The sequence below is a fragment of the Chinchilla lanigera genome, unplaced genomic scaffold (genome assembly GCF_000276665.1).
Source record: "Chinchilla lanigera isolate Chin_1 unplaced genomic scaffold, ChiLan1.0 scaffold00036, whole genome shotgun sequence".
In the NCBI taxonomy this organism is placed as follows: domain Eukaryota; kingdom Metazoa; phylum Chordata; class Mammalia; order Rodentia; family Chinchillidae; genus Chinchilla; species Chinchilla lanigera.
In genome coordinates this window covers 6,351,286-6,375,017 of record NW_004955437.1, presented here as the reverse complement: position 1 = coordinate 6,375,017, position 23,732 = coordinate 6,351,286, and the positions used below count along the sequence as shown (strand labels likewise).

The 23,732-nt window shown below is 57.6% G+C and overlaps 1 protein-coding gene across 3 annotated transcripts in view; it reads left to right on the top strand.

Annotated features, from left to right (window-relative positions):
* Positions 1 to 21,700, top strand: part of Kif6 (kinesin family member 6) — a gene marked incomplete at its 5' end in the record, with an annotated part of 243,879 nt that extends 222,179 nt beyond the window's left edge. The window contains 6 exon segments of one of the 3 annotated variants that reach the window (XM_013517004.1): positions 6,630 to 6,714; positions 7,745 to 7,880; positions 10,313 to 10,410; positions 18,124 to 18,213; positions 19,791 to 19,894; positions 20,810 to 21,700. In XM_013517004.1, coding sequence (XP_013372458.1) covers positions 6,630 to 6,714; positions 7,745 to 7,880; positions 10,313 to 10,410; positions 18,124 to 18,213; positions 19,791 to 19,894; positions 20,810 to 20,826 — 530 coding nt within the window. 3 annotated transcript variants of the gene reach the window in all.
* Positions 21,701 to 23,732: the final 2,032 nt, after the last annotated feature.

Genomic DNA, 23,732 nt, shown 5'->3' with positions numbered 1-23,732 from the left:
AGGCAGGAGGATCACCGTGAGTTCGAGATCAGCCTGGGCTACAAAGTGAGCTGAAGGCCGGCCTGAACTGCATAGCGAGACCCTGTCTCAAAAAGACCAAAGGAAAAAAAAAAAGAAAAGAAACGCTGACTCAGAAGCACAAGCAATTCCTACAGAGTGGGAGGAGGTCATGGTGGGCTGGGAAGCTGGCAGCGGCACCTGAGGCGGGAGCCCTCAAAAGAAGGAGGTCTTGGGGGTCAGAGCCACAGGTCACCACCCCCGTGCCAGGCTCTGAGTGGTTACAACGGGAAAAATGCAGACTGGACCCCCAGACGGCTCTGAGTTCCAGCAGGAAGGGCTGTGGAGACACACGAGAGCCCCCGTCTGAGCAGAGGCGCCCGAGCAAGCAGTGGACTGGGATGTCTCCGCCCTGTGTGGAACACACTGCCGGACTGCTGGGTGGCCCCTGTGTGTGCCAACCCCTGACTGCAGCCTGTGTCCATGAGAAGCCCCGCAGAGGACAGAGAACAAGCACTGGAGGGGAGGCCAACGCCCCTGGCACCAGCTTGGGCAGGGAGGCCCAGGGTGGTTTCGGGGAGATGATTCGCCCTGGAAGGAACAGGGTGGCCTACAGCAGGGCTGGCTGGGCCTACGTTTGCTCTGCAGAGCAGGCAGCAGCGTGATCCTGATTGTATGACGCATGGCCGTTTCTCCCCTCTGTCCCCGAGAAAAGGCAGCGGCAGTAAGTGCAGGCCCCGTGGCCGCGGGGCAGCTGCACCCAAGAATGATCGGGCACAGCCATACGTCCTGCTGTTCATCATACCCGGCCCGGGCGTGCTGCAGGCAGCCGAGGTGTGGCACAGAACCAACACCAAGATGGATGTGGCCCTGAACACCCATCAGCGAGCGATGACTCCAGCTGACAATAAATTTGAGCCATTAAACAGGAAATGGTCTGATTGGGAAGCTGAAATCTTGTCTTGAGCTGCTGACCATTGTGCTCATTGAGATGCTGACACCATCAATCTCTGCAAAAAGCGACACTTTGACTTCTCAAACAAGGTGAGGCTGAGTGATCTACAGTTCTGTGAGACGCTTTAGCCCAAGGAGGCCCAGAGTGGGTACTGAGCAAATGAATCATCAGTTGGATAGCTAAGGTGACCAGCAGGGATGCCTCCCAGCTCCGATGTCCCGTCTGCCATGGGGAAGCCACATAACTCACTGCTTCTTCCCACTGGCCAAGTGGCAGCCATGTTGGGCCCATGGTCTTTGTTCTACGGAAGCCCACAGGGCCCCATTCAGTTTTGGGACATGACTGGAATTTCAGTATTGCCTTCCTTAGTATGGCCAAGTTGATAGGCTGGTTCTGAGTATCCCATGGGTCAACCTGGCAGAGTGGCAGCTCTAATGAGCAGAGAGCTGCCCGCACCCATCAGGGGAGCTACAAATGCCCAGAGGAACTGGGACGTATGCCATGGATTTGGGTTGGTAAAGAGCAGTCCCCACAGGCCAGCATCCGGGAAAGCCCCGGCTGCAGATCTGAGAGACAGTGGTGGAAAGAGCATGACCTTCTGGTGCCAAAACAAGTCAGCATGGACCTGAGGCAGCTGCCCATGGTGTTCTTCATTACTGGTATCTCTGCCAGCGAGAAAGGCACCAGCTTCGAAGTTCTCACCCCAGCTGTGCCTCCCAGCAGCGCAACCCTGGACTGTCCCACCTGGAGTCATGAAGACCCCCTAGGATTGCACGTAGGAAGCGCTAGGTCCATGTACCAGCTCTGCGGTCATTGCTACTGAGCTCTGCGGAAATCGCTGCTCAGCTGCATCAAGCACTTAAAGGGCCACATGCAGGTGGCTCCAACCTCACAGAGACCACGTCCCTTGCTGCAGACCTCGAGCTGCTCTTCTCCTGATCACAGCGGCCCCTGAAAGCCCAGAGGATGAGACACGCTCGCTCCTAAGCACCATCTGCCCTAAAGTTCTGCGGGTCCCACAGTCCCGGGAACTCCTGCGCAGAGGACTGACGTGAAAGGGGCTCAAAGCCTTGAGCACTTCCTTAGCGAGGGGCAGCCTCGGGGTCTGCAGGGGACCCTGCTGACAAATTCTAACCCCGTGGCCTGGAGTGCGGCCGGCTATCTCTGCGCTTTTACAAGCTCTGAAAGAGACCCTGATGTGCACCCCTCAGTGAGAACCACCGAACCAGAGAAATGAGATGGTGCCCGTCTCCGGCACAGGCTGACTGGAAGAGCGCACAGAGAGTAGAGGGTGCGGGGCGGCGGGAAGGGGGGCTAGAGACCTTTCCACTGGAATCGTGTCCAGTGGGAGGGGGTTGCAGCCCCGCTGACCTTCCCAGCCGGAGCCCCTCCTGCCCCTGCACCGCTGGTTGCCAACGCCAGGGACTTCAGACATGAGGTCGGCCCAGAGCTGTGCGTCCCCGCCAGCCCCTGCCTGCGAGCTTGAGGTTTCAGCTACTACTTGACCACTTGGGCTTCGGCCGCCTTGTGTGACTGAAGAGCTATGGCCACTGGAATGAAGCGAAACCCTTTTTCCTTGCCCTTGTGTTGCTGTGGAGCCGGCTGTCCCACAGAAGGGCGGTGTGAGCTCACAGCCCACTGGGCCTCTGTCCTCCAGGGCTGTGGTCCTGGGGAGAATTCTCGCTGGGCCTCCTCTTGGTGACCGGAGGGTCCGTCCCTGGCCAGGGTCAGTGGGCACGGAGACCTACAAAGCCCACCCGGCCCTTCATTCCCCTCTGTCTCTTCTCGCTCAGTCACTGTGGTTTGCTGTCCTTTGAGTCCCCAGCCCTGTCCCTCTGAGGAGGGAAGCCAAGCCTCAGTGGCAGCCCATGGTGTCCCCTGGTGGTTACAATGCCCCTCACTAAGCAGACATCACCTTTGGCCACAGGCCCATGGGGTTGCCATGGCAGCACAGGTAGCTTGGTCCTAGGGGTATGTTGTGGCCTCATTCCGGCTGCCCAGGGTCCCCAGCCCCAGCCTCTTTCCCGGATCCTCTCAATAGGCTTACGGCACCCTGGCGCCAGCCCACAATGCCTGTTCTTCAGTTTAGAGTAACTTTGTCTTGGTCGTCAAAAAGCGGCTTGAATAGATCAAGGAATAGATCAAGCCATTCCTCTCTGCAGCAAGAGGCTCCTCTGCAGCCTTTCATTGCTCTCAACATCAGAGTGCTTGGCAGGGCCACCAGGACCTCTGAGCTATGGCCTCAGGTTCCTCAGTGACCTCAGCTCCCTTACACCACTCCAGACACACTGCACTTGTCACTGTTACTAACAGACACCAAGCAGCTGCTGCCACAGGCCCTTTGCACATGCCACTGTCCTGTCTGTCCCCTGATCTCTGGACCACAGGGCACCTAGCTTGGCAGCACTGCACCCTACCTCTGCATTGGTACCTGGCTTTGTCTTTCTTTACAGCACTTTCCAACCCCTATTTTTTGTCAGTTCAGGATCTGTCTTCCCCAGGAGACACCTCCAGAGACGGGGCAGGCAGGGTTTCTGCACCATACCATGCCATTTAAGCAAGTGGACACTAGACCTGGGCACAGAGCCCGGCCTTGCTGGCCACACTTTGTGGCACTGCACAAGCCACCTGGCCACTGTGAACCTCGCTGTGCTGTCTGCAAGCAGAGGGGACAGGCCTGCCGGGGACGGTGGGGAGGATGCGGCAGTGCGCAGCGCCTGGGGCCCGGGCACACACAGTTGCTGACATCTCCTGCCCGTTCCTGTGAGCACTGCCGTCCGCACGGCCCCGGCTCCGGCTCGCGAGCGCCCACACACTTCTGGGGCCCCTGCCATCCTGTCACCTGCCAGGGACCCTGCAGTGGCCCCTGGAAATGACTCCGGCCGGGGGCGAGCAGGGAATTCGGTGCCACAGACGTGATGACGCTGCGCAGCTGCCACACGCAGCCAGCCCCTCCCGCCTCCCCCTGTGGTGTGCTGCGGAGCCGTCCTCCCCTCCCCCAGCAGTCGCTCAGAGCAGGGCTCCCGAATTCCTCAGGGGTGCCCCTGGTGCGCACTCCAGAAGTGTAAAAAGATTCACAGCTCTGCTGAGCTTTGTTTCTTTAAGCAGGCTGGAAGATGGATGGGCCCATTTCTGAGACTTTGGGGGAAGGAGATATGCTGTCCATTTCAAGCCCGACTGCCATTAGTCCGATGCTCGGACACCTCCCTCAGTGTGTCGTGCACGGCATTTTTCCGAGGACAGGGCCAGCAGATCTGCACAGCATCGAGTGCCCAAGCAAAGCCCTGGGGGGCCAGGGACAGAAAGACCCTGTCCCTGCCCTCTAGGCTTCCTGTGCCATGACTTGGGGGACCGTGGGTGGCGTGCACAGGCTGTCCGCTTCACCAGCTCAACGCCAGTGTGGTCATCGGCTGGGAAGTCTGTGGGCTCCGCGTCCCCTCCTTGGCTAACGGAATAAGACCTTTGCTCAGTTTACACTTGTGACTCGCCGCAGGAAGACAGGGTAGCCGGTCCATGGAGAGCACAGACAGGATTCTGATGAAATTTGGCCCTCTTGGCAAGCTGCACCCCAATAATGTGAAGCATCATCTCGGGGGTCAGGACTGCCCCCTCGGAACTGGGTGCATCTGGACAGCCAATTATCAAGCAGCATGAAAGTTTTTAAACTGACCACCCCTTAATAGGGACCAACCATGACAGAGCCGCCAGCACACAGGCCCGGAGTTCTTTGGGCTCAGAAAAAAAGTAGGCTCAAGTCGCAGTTCTGCCACTTACTAGCTGTGTGACTGTGGGTTATTTATGGCTTTCTCTAGACTACAAATCCAACAGCAATGAGATGTCAGTACCTTCCCGCAGGGTTATTTTGAGGATGGCAAGAAGATAAGGGGACTCGGCCCGGGCCTTGCTTGTGGAAGGCACGCAGTAAATGACCAGCGTTTGTCAGTCACTTGCCACAGAAATACGGGATCAAATCTTTAAAAGCTAAGAGGAGCCCTTCCCTACCCAGCACCTCTCAGACCTGTGTGCAATATGGGGTCCAGGTCCAGGCTTCTTGGGTTAAGGTAACTAGAAAGTAACCAGGTCACCGAGACCTCAGACAAGGATTTGCGCAGAGCCGGCCTGAGAGTCAAGCTCCACAGCGATATACGTGCACCCATTTTTATAGCAGCACAATTTGTTGTAGCTAAGTCTTGGAAACAACCCAAATGCCCATCAGCCGAGGAATGGATACAAAAGATGTGGTATTTTTATACAGTGGAGTATTACCCAGCTGTAAAGATAAACTCGAGGCTTTTATAGGTAAATGGATGCAACTAAAGACCACACTCATAAGTGAAATCAATCAGACACAAATGTGTGAATGTTACAATCATATTGTCTCCCTAGTGTAAGAAACTGAAAGAATAAATAAGATCCAAAAGGTACAATAGATATTATTGGGGCTGGGGATTTAGCTCAGCGGCACAGCGCCTGCCTGGCAAGCGCAAGGTCATGAGTTCAATTCCCAGTACTGGAAAAAAACCAAAAAAAAAAAAAAAGGGGGGGAAAAGGTGCAATAGATTTTATAAAAAGAGAAAGAAACTGCTCAAAAGGAAAGAACAGCTGGGATAGGGGAAAGGAGAAAAGAAAGAAGGGGGGAATATATATATATATACACACAAAATAGCTAAGATAATTGCACTGCTAAATTCTACTAGTATTTCTATTTCATTGAAAGGAACAGTTAGCACTTATATTGCTTGATCAATTTTGCATGCTTATATCTGGTAATGTGAGCAACTACTTTGAAGATAACAATATGCAATATAATAACCATTGTTAATTTCCTACCACCTTGCTTTGAAATTCTATATCGTTTTTATTATTTTTTTCTCTTTAAAATAAAATAAAGTAGTGAGCTCCCCGTCGTGGGAAATATGTAAGCAGAAAGCGGATGACCACCTGCCGGAAAGGCGGTAGAAAGAATTTTCTAATCCAAGCAGTTTTTTAATGCAACCACACAAGCCTGGATCTTGTTTGCCGCATGACTTGGGCAGATTCAGCTCCAGGAACCAGAGCTGAGAGGATTCTTTCGGCCCTCTCTGGGGCAAAAAGCAGGGCGCCCTGACTTCTCAGAGGTCCTTGGCAGGCAGAGAAATGCAGACGCCGCGGAGTACTGGGAGCTTGCACAGGGGCTGAGCATGTGGCCACACTGGGACACCGGCACCGTCGCCCTTGTGGGGCGACCCAGGGCGGCCACCAGTGGTCCCTGCTGAGTGCCCAGCCCTCCCCAGGCTTTGCCCCGCCCTGTCGCCGAGGCGTGGGCCAGCTGCATAACCACTTGTCCTGGGCCCATCAGCCTTGAGAATCAGGGCCTAGAGGAAGCGAATGATGGGGGACGGGAGGCCAGAAACTCCCCAGAAAAACGCGGGGTGCTTGGGAGATGACGTCTTGGTCTGCGAAGAGCTCTTCCCCAGAGAGGGCGACGTGGAGTCTGACATCACCCCCGGGACCCGGGAGGAGATGAGTGAATGCAGTCAGGGGATAGGAGAGGTGGGGATGCTGCCGTCCAGAGGTCCCCAGAGGTACCCCCCTTCATCCTGAGGTGTGCTACAACGCCACCCTCTGCCCTAAAACCGCTCTTTCCCTCTGCCTTTCCTCTGCGCTGGAGTAACCCGCCGGCACCTTCCTCCTGCAGGAATCTCAGACAACACGGCCGCACCCCCGGGGCCAGACCGGCAGGAGGAGCAGCTCCGACTGCAGCTGGAGGAGGAAAAGAGGAGGTGCCCTTCTCATCCGCCACGCACAGCCCGCCCGCTGCCTCCAGGACAACCTGGAGCCCCCGGGGCTGGACCTCCAGGGGAAGTGGGTCCCGCAGCCCAGGCTGAAACCGCAGGAGGCGGGCGCGCCGCCTTGGGGCAGGGCCTGGGCAGGGGGCGCGAGGCACAGCCCAGCCTCCCGCGCAGGCCGGGAAACAACCCGCGCAGCCTTGGGTGCTGCTGCCCCCTGGAGGAGGCGAAGAGCGCGACCCCAGCCTCCCCCGCTTCCCTGGCCGCCTTGGGAGCGTCAGACCCGCACGCAGTCACTTGGGGCCCAAAGCACGATTTTCCTTGCAGAGTGCGGAGCTGCAAGCAGGCGGCTGTGCAGAATCCCCCCGCAGCGCGAGCAAGCGCTGCAGCTCATTTCGGCATCTGTGCGCCTGGCGCGTTTGCTAGCCCCGCACCAGAGAGAGGTTCTGGGGACACGGCACAGTCACCTGCTCTGCATCCTCCACGCCAGCCCTGTGCATGAGCCCAGGGGCGCAGGGTCAGACTGGGCAACACACTGGCCCCGTCTCAAAACACAACAACCGTACTGTAGCTTGCGGTTCTCATCGTGAAGTTGAACCAACGCGGTAGTGAGGCGGCTGAGACTGCGGTCCGAGAGCCAGCCCACCCGGGTTCGGATCCTGGCGGCTCCGTTCGCTCTGTGCTCTTAGTACGTGGCGTGGCTTCTCCGTGCCTCGAGACCGGAACCCACGCTTGGGAGATGACAGTGGTCACGTCCTCTTCCCTGCAGGGAGGAGTGAGGGAGTCTGTCCCCTGCCTGACCCCTAAGTGCTCCGGGGAAGAGGGTTCCCGTTCTCTCCATCCCACACACAGATCCTGCGGCCACTGGACAAAAATGTCTCGCCCGGCTAAGCCTGGCCTCGGTCCTAGGTACCAAGGCAACGCTGCCCCGCTTCCCACAGAAAAACCCAGGCAGTTATAGCGCCCTCTCTAGGTAGCGGCCCTCCAGACTGCAGTCATGGCCTCTTCTCTGATCCCGCCGCAGGTACAAAACAATGTTCACGCGCCTCAAAGCCCTGAAGGTGGAGATCGAGCACTTGCAGCTGCTCATGGACAAAGCCAAGGTCAAGCTGCAGAAAGAGTTTGAAGCCTGGTGGGCAGCAGAGGCCACCAGCCTGCAGGTATGTCTGGGGACACCGGGCCGTCAGGAGAGAGCGGGGGTGGGGGCTCCAGCCCTAGGCCATCCGCTCTGGGCCCCGGGATCAGGTCAGCAGAGGCAGCTCTCCAGGCCTAGGGCTGAGCCCCCATCGCTTTGAGGAACAAGCTCCGGGGATGGCATTCTGACATTTACTCTTTCCCTGTCAGAGTCTCATATATATGCATTTAATTAGAAGAATCGTCGGGCATGGTGGTGCACGCCTGTGATCCCAGCACTTGGGAGACTGAAGCAGGAGGATGATTGCGAGTTCGAGGCCAGCCTGGGCTACAAAGTGAGCTCAAGGCCAGCCTGAACTGCATAGCGAGACCCTGTCTCAACAAATAAATACATAAATAAACCCTCCCCTTAAAAATAGCAGTATTAGCATGTTGGCTTGCATTGTTTTATCTTTTTTTTGCTGCATGTACATAAGTATGTGTTATAAGAATAGAACCGTACTGCTCTTCAGGAATCACAAAACGCTTATTCTTACTTAATTGTTTAGAGTGAAATTTTTTCATATTGTTATTCTAGATCATTCCAGCCTGTTACCATCCCATCATAGGAATACATTTTAATGAATTTAATCAAGCTGTTTTTGAGTAGTTTGATATTTCCTAGTTTTTTACTCAAAACATATCTGTAAATAAATATTTGCATAGTTCCTAGATAGATCCCTGACAAGTTTTATTTTATTATCCTGAAAGTGAAAATAACCTGCTGAGAAGTAGTACAGACCGTCAGGTTCAGCGGTCCTCAGGTAACCCCTCAGTTGTGCTGTGATCAAAGTGACAAAGGACACACTGTCATGTCACCTGTGTGGCTGCCGGGACCCTCTGAGATCCCCTCTAAGGCTGATCCCTTCATTTTAAGGACAAGGACACTAACAGCCAGGGAAGGTATTAGCCCAAGGGTGCACAATAACCACGAGGTCACTGCTGCCTCACCACGTGGCCGTGTGACAGGGCTGTAGGAGAAGCCATTTGGATCAAATTAAACGCACCAGATAGCAAAAAATTTTAAAATGAGGTTGATTTACAGGTATCCAAGTAGTTTAAAAGCCAAGTTATGATAGAAGACACCATGTACCACTTCATACATGCATTAACTACTGAAATCTAGGCATTATATTATCAATAAAATAGCTTCAATTTTGCCATAATTTCAAAGTCATGATGAACACAGTTATGTCAAGATTTCTGCACAAAGGTGATAATATGAGAATCTATGTGACGTGTCCTGGGGACAAAGTCATGGGTACTGCTAACACTACTGTGGTTTTTTGTCTTTTTTTTTTGAGACAGGGTCTCACTATGTTGTTCAGGCTGGCCTTGAGCTCACTTTGTAGCCCAGGCTGGTCTCGGACTGGCAATGGTCCTCCTGCCTCAGCCTCCCGAGTGCTAGGGTTATAGACGTGCGCCACCATGCCTAGCTGTTGTCTTCATTAATTTCCAGTTGAAGTTAGGGTCGCTAAAGATGCAAAGGTTTCCATCCGTGTCCGCACCTGCAGGCTTCAGTCTGTGGGCTCCAAGTCACCAGCGAGTGAGGCCTGCAGCTGCATCTGGTCCCCAAGAGAGGCTCAGGAAGTGTCCTGCAAGGCTGACATATCCACACAGGTTACTACTTACTGAGACACTAGAATAGTAGCCAAGGATGTCAGCTCCAATGTCCCCTGTCCCCAGATGTCACTGAAACAAAAGGGGTCAGACGATGGTGAGGCGGGCAGCGTAACACCTCCCCCAGGAGAGCTGATTCTGTGCTGCCACCAAGCTTCACAGCCTGTGCTACCAGCGCATCCTGAGTAGGCTGAGGCAGGAAGCCTCTGAGCTCATCAGGACAGACTACTCATGGTAGCCCCACGGGAAATCAGGAAGCAAGGGAAATCACCCGCTACCTTCCCATGCTGCTCACAAGCTTCCCCAGCTCAGTGTTCCTCAAGGGTCTCCAGGCATCCTGCCAAGATGTGTCTTGGCGGAGACAGAAGCAGTGCCCACCCGGCCTGCTGAAGACCCACAGGCTTCCCAGGACCCCGTAGCAGAGCTATGCCCTGCAGGAGTTGCTCAGTGTTGCCGGGAGACCATCTGTGGGCAAGGATACGTGAACTCAGAAGGGATTCCTGGAGAACTGTCAGATGACATCACACATCTTTTTATCTACAAAAAGTAATACATGTTCAATTCAGAAAACTTGGTACAGAAAAGCACAAAGAATATAAATCAAACATCTCATAATACTACCATCCAAAGATGGTATTCAGATGCCTGACATTAGAATCATAAATGCATCTGGACTTCAGTTTTGCCATATACACTGTACGTGCCAACTTTTATAACTGGCTTTTCCTCCCTATGAATTACATCACAAACATCTTCCTGTGCCGTTAGATTCAGGCTAACACTCTTCCCGATCCAGCAGGTACATTCTCCAGCAATGAATCCTCTGGGTCCAGCGAAGACTTCTCCCCAGGCTGCCGAGCCCCAGCAGGACTGGTCCCAGCTTCTGGCTAACAGAGGGTAAGGAGAGACATTTGGGGACCCAGGAAAAGTGCTCTTCCCCTCTCCTTACCCCATCCTCCCCTCTCAGAGGCTCCACGATCCCAGCGGAGGCCCTGATGTTGCTGTTTACTTGGTCTTAGGTACGCAGGCAGGTCGCTTGCAAGTTTGCTTAGGGCACACCTTTCAGTCCCTGCTCTGACAGCCAGGAGACCCCTACCGTTATGGCTATCTCTAGCCACCCCCGCAAAGCCTCACGCAGCCATAGGTGGGGCTTTTTGAGGTGGCTGGACCTAGAGTGTGTGACTGATTCACGGTGTAATGCCAGGATCAAGGGCACTGGGATTAAGGGTGTGGATACAATATAAGGACTGAAAGACGCTTGCTGCTAGCTACCCGTAGCTGGTCACTTGCTTGCTTTTGCTGTCTTCTGCCTGCATGGACTGTCTCTCCTCTGCGATGCCACCTCGTCTTGGAGCCAGCCGATTATGAACTGAAACCTCCCCAAACCCTGAGTTAAGTAAACCGTTCCCCCTTTAATTCTGGGTAGCGGGCATCTTGTCTCAGCAACAAGGAAAGTAACTCAGACGCCCGCCGTGCTGACAACAGACAAGAGACTCCACTTCCTTGGCAGGAAGAGGAAGAGAGTGCCTCGGGGCGGGGGAGGGGAGGCGGGCTGGAAGTAGCGCAGAGCCCGGGTGTGGACTCTTTGTCCTAGCGAGGATGTGGGAGAGACGTGGGCAGCCTCCCGATGCCACACAAGGGCAGGCCAGCGCCCACCGCCCTAAATGATGAGGTGTCTGCTTCCCACACCCCGCTCTTGTCTCTCGCTGCTAGAGCCCATGCCACACGCCCCTGCCACCTCCATCCCCCGGGCCACGGACCGCCAGGGAGAGGCCAGGGCAGCACAGGTGCGGTGCCCATCTCTGGATGCCCCCCAGGAGCGACCCGGCCCTCAGGTTAGAAAGGCCGCTGAGGCCTCAACGGGAAGTGTGCGGAAGAGCTTTGGAAGCAGAGAGACGCCAGCGGTGTCGCGCTGTGAGGTGCGGAGACGGGCACTGTGCTCACCTGTGTGTGCACGCGATGCTCTGGGCCCGTCGCCCCCGGTGAGGCAGGAAGGAAACATCAGCCAGCGACATTCTGCCGCACACTCACGAGGTCATCAGAATCAAGGCGTCTGAGGTCACAGCCAGGAGCAGTCAGAGGAGCCGTGACATCCAAGTGTCAGGTGGCACCCCAAGCAGGAGCAGGAAAAGCCGCCAGGCAGAAATTAAGAGACGCCTAATGAAGGGCGCGCCTCGGTTAGCATCCCGCATCACCATTATCGTGCTGGTGCAAAAGTGTGCACGGGGCCGGGGGTGTGCAGTATGTGCGAACTCCCTGTGCTGTCATTGCAACTCAAGTGAAAATCTAAAACCTCGTCTGCCAGGTGTGGTGGTGCACGCCTGTAATCCCAGTACTGGGGAGGCTGAGGCAGGAGGATCCTTACGAGTTCGAGGCCAGTCTGGGCTACAAAGTAACCTCTAGGCCAGCCTGAACTGCATATCCTCTCTCAAAAAAAGACAATAAATAAATAAATAAATAAATAAATAAATAAATAAATAAATAAATAAATAAATAAATAAATAAATAAATAAATAAATAAATAAATAAACGTCTTTAACCTAAAACACCCCCAGAAAGGCTTATCTGGAATATAAATAGGCCCGCCGTGGAGGTCCTCTTGCCAGGCAATAATTCCCACATTGTCAGCTTGCTTTCCAGCTTCAGGAAACACAGCCCGGGGGTCCTCCTCAGCCCAGGGACAGCCAGAGGCCAGGGCATTTTGTTCGCTACAGGGGTGTTTTAAGTAGCAGTGTCAGTTCACAGGAAAAAGTACTGATCAGTTGGACTTCATTTAAATTTTAAGTGCTGCTTTGTTAAAGATACTGTTTAGAAAATGAAAAGACAAACTGGGCTTGGTAGCACACGCCTGTAATAATCCTCCAAGGCTGATGCAAGAGGATTGAGGTTCAACCCCAGCCAGGGCAATTTAGCAACTTAGAAGTGAGACCCTGTCTCAGAATTAAAAAGGACTGGGGATGTACGTAGCTCAAGGCAGAGGCCCTGGATTCGATCCCCACTACCACGAGAAAGAGACAGGAAGGAAGGAAAGGAGGAAGGGAGAGAATAAAAAGCCAAGCTACAAGGGGCTGGGGATTTAGCTCAGTGGCACAGCGCTTGCCTGGCAAGCGCGACATCGTGAGTTCAATTCCCGGTACCGGAAAAAAACACAAACAAAAAAAGCCAAGCTGCCGATTAGGAGAAAATACTCACAAAACACACATCTGTAAAGGGCTATACCCAAAACACAAAAGGATAATAAGTTCAACAATAAGAAAATAACTTCATTATTTCACTCAACTGAGTGAAGGCTCTGAACAGCCACTTAGCCAAAGTGACACAGATGGCAAATAACTGTAGGACAAGATGCTCAACACTCTCTGTCGCTGGGGCAGTGCTGCTGATTAAAACGATATACCACTGTGTTCTGTGAGAGCAGCTAAAGTCCACAGCGCTGACCACACCACACCATGTACTGTGAGAACAGCTAAAGTCCACAGCGCTGAGGATGTGGAGCAGCGGGACCCCAACCATGCTGGGGGGAATGAAGATGACAGGACCACATTGCCAGGCAGCATAACAGATTCCTACAATGCTAAATACAGTCTCACCTCAGAGCCCAGCAATCACACCCCAAGATTTTTATGCAAATGAGTTGAAAACTTATATTCACACAAAAACTGGGACATAATTACTTATAGCAGCCTCATTTATAATTGCCTAAAACTGAAAGCTACCAACATGTTCTCCAACAGATGAATGGATAAATGACTGACTGTGGTATGTCCATACAATGGAATATTACTCAGCAATTAAAAATGAGCTATTGAGCCATGAAAAGACATGAAGAAATCTTAAAAGCATATTGCTTGGCGAAAGAAGCCTATGTGAAAAAGCTACATAATACCTGATTCTGACCATATGACCTTCTGGGAAAGGTGAAATTATGGACTCAGTGGAAACTGCTTCACTCAGTAGGGACTCAGTGGCTAGCACAGATTTACAGTGAGGAAAGAATGAACCCCGGGGCCACTGGAACTGTCCCTTTTTTTTTTCTTTTTTGCAGAACTGGGGCAAGTACTAAACCAAGGGTCTTGTCACTGAATTACATCCCTGGCCCCTTAATTTTCATTTTGAGACAAGTTCTAAGTCACTCAGGTCTCCAGACTGGTCTCCAATTTGCTGTCCTGCCTCAGCCTCCTAGAGTTCTGAGATTACAGACTTGCACCATCACCCCCAGCTGGTGAAACTCCGCTATTAAGATACCGTGCTGGTGGATATATGATATCATGCCTTGTCCCAGTCCACAGGTCCTCACAGCACCAAGAGTGAACCCCCATATAAACAAAGGGCCTAGTTACCTGTAATATATCACATCACTATTGGCCGTTCACTTTTGTCACTTAACCTCGGTGATGCCGGATGTTCTGCATAGGGAAAATGGGGTGGGGGGGGGTACTGAGAACTCTGTACTATCCGCTCAATTTTCTATAAACTTAAAAGTAACTTAATGAAAAACTAGGAAGGCCATGTTACTAGGCAACCATATGCTCCATGGCAACAGGAGCATCCAGCCGGCAACAGAAGCATCAGTGGAAACACCGGCACCTGGCCACTGTGTGCTGTGCAGTCCCTTGTGCACCTGCCACTTCGGGAGGCGCTAGAGTTGGCTGAGCAACCTTGTCCCCACATCCGGCCCTGCCCTGAGAGCCCCGGGTGGCACAGGGCACTTGGACCAGCCCTGCCAAGAGGACGGAGCTGCCCCGGCCACAGCCACCGGCACGGAGAACCAGCGCTTGCCCAGCCAGGGCTCTGAGCCCCGCACCCTTCCCGGCCTTCTCCTCGTCTCTCGCACAGCTCCTGCCGCTAGAAAGACCCTGCTCCAAAATAGCGACTCAGCCCCAGCTCTGCTTCTGCTGAGCAGCAGTGCAGGGGGCGGATGTCCCGGTGAACACTCACTAGATACGAGGCTCGAGCGGACATAGGCTGCACTTGCCGAGAAATCCTTAACCTGGATCAGCCAGATCCGGCTCCCAGAGCTCCTCCCCAGCCCCTGTTGGTGGCCAGAGGGCCTTCCTGGGGCATCTGGCCCTGGCCAGAGACAACTGAGCATCCTGAACGGTGCTTAAGACACCCTGGCAGTGGCCTGGGAGTTTAGCTCAGCAGCACAGCGTCTGCCTGGCAAGCGCAAGGTCGTGAGTTCGATTCCTGGTACTGGAAGAAACCAAAAAAAAAGAAAGACACCCCGGCGGGCTCCCCCATTCCGGCCCTCCCCGCCGTAGTTTGAATGCCAGGATTTGTGAGTGGGGAGGGCCTGCTAGACAGCAGAGAGAAGTGTCCCGCCGGGGACCGGACAGGGAGGGGCCAGGGCCCTTAGAACGGCGGCCACAGGAGCCCACAAAGCGCTGCCTGAGGAGGCAGGAGAGCCTGTCACCCGGCACCGAGGCCTCAACTCTGTGAACAGCCCACGGCGGCAGCCCAGGGGTGCTGCTTCTGAGTCCCCCGAGGCCCCTGCACCGGCTTGTCACGCAGTCAGGCACCCCCTGCCTCCACGGGCCCTGAGTGGGTGTCAGCATCAGGGCTTCACTGTCCCCACCCTGCAGGCGGGGAAACTCGGGTGCAGGGAGCTCAGGTCGCTTGCTCAGGGCCACCTGCCAGTGAGGGCGAGGACTGAACCCCGGCCTGTCAGAGGCTGGGCCCCGTCCTCACCGCCGGTGTCGGTGTGTGCGGCGTTAGCACATGCTTTTGAGGACATGGTTACAGGGTGCTCCGTAGGAGCTGGCGTCTCCCGCCAACCTGCGACCATGTTTCACACAAACGGTTCCCCGCACAGCCTTCCCCGCGCCAGGCCCTCCTGCGCGGGCCTCTGCTCTCTCCCTGTGCCCATGCAGCCTGACCGTCCCCGGGGCCAGGGTCCTCACACAGCCCCTGTGCTGCCACCTTCTGAGGCCTGGACAGCTGGACCCCGGGGCGGGGCCCTCGCCGCGCAGCCGAGCCCGGCCCCCTCCAGGAAGGAGACAGGCCCCGAAAAGGACGGAGGCTTTCCCAACGGTGCTGCTAATAATGTGAAGAGCTCACAACTAAACCCGAACCCCAAGCTGCACGTTGCAGGGCTGCCTCCCCCTCCTCCCGCTCCCTGCCTGCCGCCCCAGCTCCGCTCCTCCGGCCCTTCTGTCCCCCTCACCGCCTCCCGCTGTCCCTCCGCGCCCACCTCTGTCCCCTTGTGCCCCGCATCCTTCCCGTGTCTGTCTCCTACAAGCCAGGGTGGCCATGTGGCTGTGCCGCCACCAGCCTGGGCTGCCATGAACACAGGTCTGAGGATGAGCCTGTGGCCCGGCCCCCGGGGTGCTCCTGGGACATCCACCCTCAGCCTCCTGCTGCTCCCCACGGCACCCTACGGAGGACAGGGCCACCTCCGCGGAGTCCCCTGGTGGAGCCTCTGGCAAAGGCTGCGCTGCGCGGCTGCTAGCCACAGCTCTCCCCCCAGCTTGGCCTTGGGCCAGCGGCTCCCCACGCTGGGGTCCCTCGCCTCAGCTGTCAGATGCACAGGGTCCCCGCAGCCCACACCACCGTGCTGTGAGCAGGCCAGTGGGCAGGGCCACTCGGCAGCCAGCCGCTTCCGCCCGAGCTCCGGGCCGCTGGCTCTGACGCAGGGACTGGCCAGAGGCCGCCCGCAAGGCCCGCTCGGCCGGGCAGCAGGGCCTAATCACCCTCAGCACCGCGCGGAGCCCGCGTCAAGGGGAGATCGTTAGTTCTGATGGCTGACGTGCTCCCTTCCAGAAGGATGTCAGTGAGAAAGGCATTCGGTGTCCAGTGAGGGCGAAGGTCACGGGTGACCCGTCCCGAGGGTGGCGGACTCCGCTACCTGCCCAGGGCCATTCGGGGAACTCAGGGCGTGCCGGATGTCTCCCTCTGCCTTGCAGCAACCGCACCGCATGCCCCTGCCTGGCCCGCCCCTCTTCCTCTTCTACCAGCTTCTAAGCCTCCACAGTCTCGCAGCTGTGAACTCTCCCGGAATCGTAAAAGGTCTCCCTGGGATACCCTGAGCTCATGAGCCACTTGTGCGCGAAGGACTTGGTCCTGCAGACCCGCCGCGGATTCCCAGCTGACCTTGACCTTCTCAGCTGTAACCGAGGCACCCGCAGGACGCAAACCCTTTCTCCTGGGCGCTCCAGACCTGCGCCGGGAACTAGGAGGGAGCCTGCGAATTGCGCTCTGTTGTGCAAAGAAAAACAGGCAGAGCCTGCCACCTTGTGGCGGCCTCTGGTCCTACAGCAGCTCTCTCAGACCCAGCGCAGAGGAGGACCCCACCCCCACCCCGGGGACAGGGCCGGGCCTGCTGGATGAAGGGTGGGGGCTTCTGGTTTTCCTCCTGTTGGTTTGCCTGGCCGAGACGGAAGCGGGCAGAAGTCTGGAGCTGGACCAGGAGCAGATCTTGCATGGGGACACTGGTTGTCACCTTGGAGCAGACTTGGCAAAACCTGCTCACGTGTCTTTCACCGGAGCTCACCTCCTCCCCAGGCGGTCTCCTGGGCTCTGACCTTGTCCCTGCGCAGGACCATCCCAGAACAAGGAAGACAGCGCAGCTTAGAGCAGACAGCGTGTCCTCCGAGACCCACCAGCCACTCGAGAGCAGCTCGGCCGCCCCTGCTGCCGGATGCGACCCCACTCGGCACACAGAGCGGAGGCCGCGGGACAGTGGAGCAGCTGGGAGCCTGGCTGTGCCTCCTTGGGGGGCCGGCCGAGTAGTTCCTAAGCACCAAGGCCAAGGACACGGGCTCCGGAGCCTCGCAGAGCTGAGCCCCATGACCACCCTGAGCGGATTCGCTCACCCCTCACAGGCGCACCGGGCACGGCGACACCCTCCCCTGCCATGGCGAGGACCTAGCACGCACTGGCACGCAGACGGGTGCGGAGGACAGCTGTGATCGCCGCTGTTTGTTCTTCAACCGCTGCAGCCAACACTTCACTGCGCCTTGGAGGTCAGCGTGTAACAGCGAGAGGGCCGCTCGGCTCCTGGCTGTTTTGTGTGCTGCGTCTCAGACCTCGAGACCCGGGGGCTCGTTCATTCTCACAGATGTTTCCTTTCCCCGGTTCCCGAGGTGGAAAGGCCGGCAGATTTGCGCTCTAGTGAAGAGCCTCGTTTTTCTCCCCACATCCTCACAAGGTGCTCCCTGCCATTTCTAGGATCACACAACCCCTTCCCTAGAGGTTTGTCGCCAGGGCCTAACCATCCCCCGAATGTCCCCTCCTAACACCATCACCTCGGGGCTCAGGTTCAGTCCTCGGGCCCACGCAGCACAGCGGACTCGGTTCCTAGTAAGGCTCCCTGCCTGGCTTTAGATACCTCCTTTCTGCTCTGTCCAGACAGTCAGACAGGCAGGCAGACAGATAGACAGGCAGACAGGGCACTCTGGTTTCTCTTCCTCTTCTAAGAAGGGCACTAACACCATCAGGAAGGCCCCACTCTCAAATCCTCACCCAACGCCAACCACCTCCCAAGGCCCCGCCTCCAAATGCTGTTACCCGGGTCTCAGGACTTGAACACGTGGACTTTGCCTCAGTGTAAAGGCTGGATTTCTCTGCTCCCAGCTTCCTCATGCCCAGCGCTTATCTCCACTGTTTTTGCAGTGATGTGAACGGCAGGAACGTCCCGCCCACGCCTTGCCCCAGCCCAGCTGGCCAGGAGAAGCTCAGCCCCGATGCCCAGCTAGAAGCCAGGTCTGTGTCTCCTCCACCACCTCCCAGCCGTGACAGCCCCTGCCTCGGCAGAGGGGCCTAGAAGTCATCCATCGGCTCCCCCCGTGACCTGAGGGTCCTTCCAGGCACTACACAGGAAGAGCCCAAGGCTAGCCTCACTCTGGTCCCCAGGGAACCCCTGGAACCTCGAACATTTCGACCTGCCCACCCCAGGGCTGGGGATCTCCTGGGGCCTTGGCGCCTTGGGCTGTGGAGTAGCTTCATGGGAAACCTTGACAAGAGCCAACCCCGGGGCAGGTCCTGCCAGCCACCAGCCCCCTGCAGATGCCGCGCCCCCGAGTGGCCCAGTGGCCTCCAGCCGCCCACTTCGGGCTGAGCAGAGTTGCCCAGGCTTCTTGCCAGGGCGCTGTCTGTGCCCTTGGGCTGGAACTGCCCACCCACCTACTCACACTGGGGCCAAGAGTGCAGGCCAGGAGAGCGTGGCACTGAGCTACGCACACCAAAAGCACCTCTGAGGGCTAGGGGCACAGCCTTTGCCCAGCAAAGCACCAGAAAGAAGGGAAGAAGGAGCGGGGAAATCACTTCTGCCTCAGAGGTGGAGCATCGACATTGGCACCAGGGGTTTGGCACCAGGGGTATGAGGCTGGAAGACTGCCAGAGCCAGGGGGCAGCCTGCTCTGATTTTCTTACGACCGACCATGATGCGATCCAGGCAGCAGAGGACGCCTGTGTCCTCCCTCCCTGTGGGAACTTCCTGTAAGCCCCAGGCGACTTCCGATAGCAAATCTCACTGACCACACGGAGCCGCAAAGGAGGTTGGGAGGTGTGGGACTTTGAGCTGTGGCAACTTAGCTAAATTCAGTTCTGTTAAGGAGAGACAGGGAAATAGCGATCTCTGCCTTGGGAGCAGAGAGCTCAGCCATGATGGGGGAAGCAGATATTTAGGGGCGACATCCTAAAAAATCACAGGTAAGTTGGGGGTAGAAAAAGAAATGGGTAAAATAAGGGTGATTTGGGAAAGACCAGGGAAGAGTGGTCCAGAGGGAAAAGCCAGCTGCAGCAAAGGACCAGAGGCTTGTCATAGTCAGGGAACAGAAAGGGCAGGGAATATGGCTCAGCGGCACAAGCGCCTGCCTGAAAAGCACAAGGTCCTGAGTTTGATTCCCGGTACCAAAAAAAAACAAAGAAAGGGCAGGGGACAGAACACACAGGACTTGGGAGGTCAGGGGACAGGGTTTGAATTTTATTTAAGAGTGATGCAAGCTACACGTAGTGGTACACACCTGTAATCCCAGCACTGGGGAGGCTGAGGCAGGAGGATCACTATGAGTTTGAGGCCAGCCTGGACTACATAGCAAGACCATCTCAAAAAAAAAAAAAAAAAAGGTGATGCAAAGGGTTAAAGGCAGGCATACCAGGGCCCAGCCTGCAAGATAAAAGTTAGTGTGGTTGTGACACAGGCGGGAGCAGGGAAGAAGGACCCGGCTGTAGTGGCGCCAGGCTTCCTGCCTGAGGCGGAGTCATCACCTGGAGATGCGCTCTGCAAAGGTGAATCCAGTCACAAGCTGTAGTCAAGTGTGGCGTGTGCTTGTCCCCAGCATCCCCGAGAGGCCGATGTCAGTCCCTCTCACTGGAGACAGCCGGACAGACTCCGACATCCTGGCGTTCATCAGGGCCAGACAGAGCCTGCTGCAGAAGAAATGTAAGTGCAGCTCCCACAGCGGCTCCACCGGGCCGGGGCTTCTGCTCAGCTCCCCAGCACCGCGGGGAGGGGAGGAGCCAGAGCCACAGCCGGGCGGAGGCCGGCAGGACTGACCGCAGTCACCTGGGGGCGGGGTCAGAAGCGCTAATCCCGCCTGGGTGGTGGCCCGGGTGGTCCAACTGCTCTTGGCAGAGCCCTGGCCCTCTGCCGGATCTCCAGCTACTCTTGTCCTGTGTCCCCAAAGTCCAACAGGAAGAGGCTGCATGACGGCTGGGTGACCGGCTGCCTCCCCGTCATCCCAGTCTTGTGTGAGGACCCGTGTCCTGCGGCCCCCCAGTCGGCGCTGAGCGCTCAGGACCCGTCCTGGGACGGAGCTGGTCCCGCCCCTCCCTCTGTCCGTCCGCAGCGTCAGCCGCCCTGGCCCAGGCTGCGTGTCCCCAGTACAGGGGGACATCAGACCTCGGGGGGGTCGGCAGCCGCACGGCCGGGGGTCCCCAGTTCTGTCCCTACTGGCCTGGCAAAGTCAGACCACAGGTTGACAACTGTCCTGGCTAGAACTCAAGGACCCGGGTTCTCAATCCGGAGACCCCTCCTCCCGGCGCAGCCCCGAGGGGCGACAGCGTGTGGTCCGCAGGCCCCACCCAGAAGGGTAATTAAACTGCAGCACGCAGCAAGGACGCTCCAGGGGATCGTGTGGGGGCGCCCGTTGGAGCCCACACGTGACCCCCGCCCAGAGAAAGGAGACTCGCAAACAGCAGAGGAGGCGGAGCCTGCGGGGGAGGGTACACGTGGCTCCTGGGGGGTCAGGACACAGGCCAGAGGGCGTGGCCAGCAGCCTCCTCTCCTCCCCCGCATTCCCGGGTGAAGTCAGCGCCCTCAGGCACAGCCTCACCTAGGGCACCCGTCTCCTTTCAGGCCTGGGGAGCAACTGACTCCGGTGGGAGTCGGCCACGTCCCCTGCGGGAGTGAGGAGCCCACGACGACGCATGCCCCGTCCCTGCCCCAAGACTTCGGATGTGACCGCGGCGCTGGGAGCGGCTGTGGATTTGAACCCAGAGGAGGAGGCGGTGGTTCTTTCAGGATGGAGGCTGGGAGGCTGGGCTGTGGCCTAGTCCGTCCTCCCTGTGCTTGTGGGAGCTGCCAGCCAGCCCAGGCAGTGCCGGGGAACTGGGACAGCGGGAGGGCTTCAGCTCACTGTGGGGGTGCTGTGGAGCAGCCTCAGAAAGGTGCAGGGTAATAATCCGTGACCAGCCACTCACCCCACTGCCCTGCCACCCCTGGGAGGAGCCCAGCAGCTGCAGCAGGCCGAGCAGGGCTTCAGAGCCCAGCCAGACAGCCAAGTGCAGGGTACTGGGGGGCCAAGCCCGATCTCCCAGCCCGACCTCCACGGTCCCCCGCCTGGGCCTGCACGGCCAGCTGTGTCCCCAGAAGCCAGACACCATCCAGAGTCTCAGGACACCGCAGCAGCAGAGGACAGCAGGCAGCTCCCGACAGCTCTGCAGAAACGGGCAGTGGGGCGCCTCGGGCCCCAACTTCTACCCAACCACTCGGCTCAGCCGGACAGGATCCCCGACTCCCCATCCCCACAGGGAAACAGCTGCCCACGGCGCCACCTCAGGGAGCCCCCCAGCCCACAGGCACCAGCGGGGGACTCAGGGACTTCGGTCCAGAGAGTGGGCACCAGGCCTCCGGGAGGCCCTGAACAACCGCTGCGGGCATCGGGGGTCAGCGATCGGGGTGGGGCGTGGAGGGTGGAGAGGGGTTGCCCTGGACGTGCGGGCAGCTGAATAAATGCCTGTGCAGAGCTCTGGGTGTCGGTCCAAGACACAGCACCCGGCAGCCCCAGTGGCAGAGAAAAGGTAGCATGGTAGAGTGTGGCTCTTTCCTTCTCAGGACTGGGTGAAAAGATCATGCAGGAGATGAAATCTTTCTGTCTCGAAGCTAGGCGGGCCCAGCAAGCGCCTCTCATCCACACCTCAATTTATGTAACACGCAAGCTGGAGCAAACGGGGCCCCTCCTTGCCGTTTCTGTCTCACTAGTGGCCGATGTCCCCACCCCAGGGCTGCTCCCGATCACCCCGCTGGAGCAGCCCCGGCCCCTCTCCTTCCCTTCCTTTTATTTCATCTTCTCTCTCTCCCGGGCACTTCTTCCTCTTCCGGGTGTTTTCGTAGCACAGCCGCTCCCACCCCCGAAAGACTGCAAGCCCGTGACAACAGGACCTGCCTGTCTTGGTCACCGCTGTGTCCCCAGCACTGAGCCTGTCCTGAATAACAGTCCCTCCATCCAGGAGCCGCAGAGCCAGGGCCGGACCTGCTTCCAAACCGGGGTATCTCCCTGAATTCGCTGGGCGCAGAGACTGGGACCCATAGGGAGGAGTCCTGCCCCGCACAGTTCTGTGCACACAGTAGGTCCTCAGGAGAGTGTGCAGACGGGGAAACCAGTCAACCCCCGGCGGCCCGACTTTGGAGGCTCCCCAAACGCACACGTGCACTCACAGTCAGTGATGTGGAACGTTCCAGAGCCCTCCATGAAGCAGCTCCTGTGTCCGACGCACCCCGGTGCCCCTGGCCCTTTGGAGCTGGCTGACCCAGTGACCGTGGACCTCCCACCGAGACGTTATCTCCTGGATCCAGGGCCCCACTGACAGATGTGCAGGGCGGCCCCACCGGCGGGCAGCCAGCCTCCGGGGCAGTCACTAAGGTGGGAGAGGAAGTGGGAGCAGAGGAAAACAGGGACAGCGTCCCATGGGTCAAACCCCGCTGCCCACAGCGGTCACCTCTTACCGAGCACCTGGGCCGCCCCCTTCTCCCCCTGTCCCTTCCTGCTCCCTGCGGGCGTCCTGGGGCCTCTGCCCAGCTGGACGCATCACGCCGCGTCCGGATCTGCTGTGAGGAGCCCCACTTAGGCAGGGGCCTGCGGTTCACGAGCGGGTGTGGAGCTCTCGAATCAAGCCCCAAGGCTGGGGAAAGCAGGACAGCCCCCCACTCCACCAGACCCCCAGCTGTGCTGCCGCTCAGGGGAAGAGCTGGTGTGAGGACGGAAGCCTGCTTTCTCCCATGCACATACGCACGTGCACACACACACGTGCACACACACACGTGTGCACACACACCCACACAGCAGTCACTGAACCAGACCAGAGCCAGGCTCGTGTGCCTGTGGGGTCCACACTCCCATGGGCCCTCATCCCTGCGTCCTCGCAGCTGCGCGGGGCAGGCCGGGCCTCCTCCAAGTTCACGCTCTGGTCACACGGGTGGATGAAGACACCGTGCAGCCCCACCTCCACCCCACACCCCACCGTCTCTGGGGGTCCCCAGTGTGCCCCAGGCTCTGCCCAGGACTTGCTGCCTCTCAAGCTGGGACTGCTCCTGTCTCCTGCCCGTTCCCTGACAAAGCGGGCTGGGCCGGGCGGGCCTTAGTCGCCCTCTGGGCTCCAGCTGGGCCGGGGTCCCTCTGCCTCTGTGCACACACGCGCACTGAGCGCCGCGAGCGGAGGCCTGCGTCACTGGCCGCGGGCGGCCTGGCCTTTCCCTATCTCCGGCTGCTCCAGATGGAGGAGGCCGGGCCGCCCGCTCTGTTTACTCTGCGTTCTCTGCCCAGTGTACACCACATTGATCTCGGGTTTGGTTTTTCTTCTTTTTCCTCCGATCTCCCCATTAGCTCAGCCTCAGAGAGCCCCTTATCGCCTCCGGATGTCAGGCGTGGGGCTGCCCGGCCACATGGATCCCCCATTAATTGATTCTGCCCTTCCTGGGGAAGCTCAGGTTGGCCCTGCCCATCATCAGCAGCAGCAATTCCTGGAAGGAGCCATAAATCACACCGTGTCGGGGGAGACGC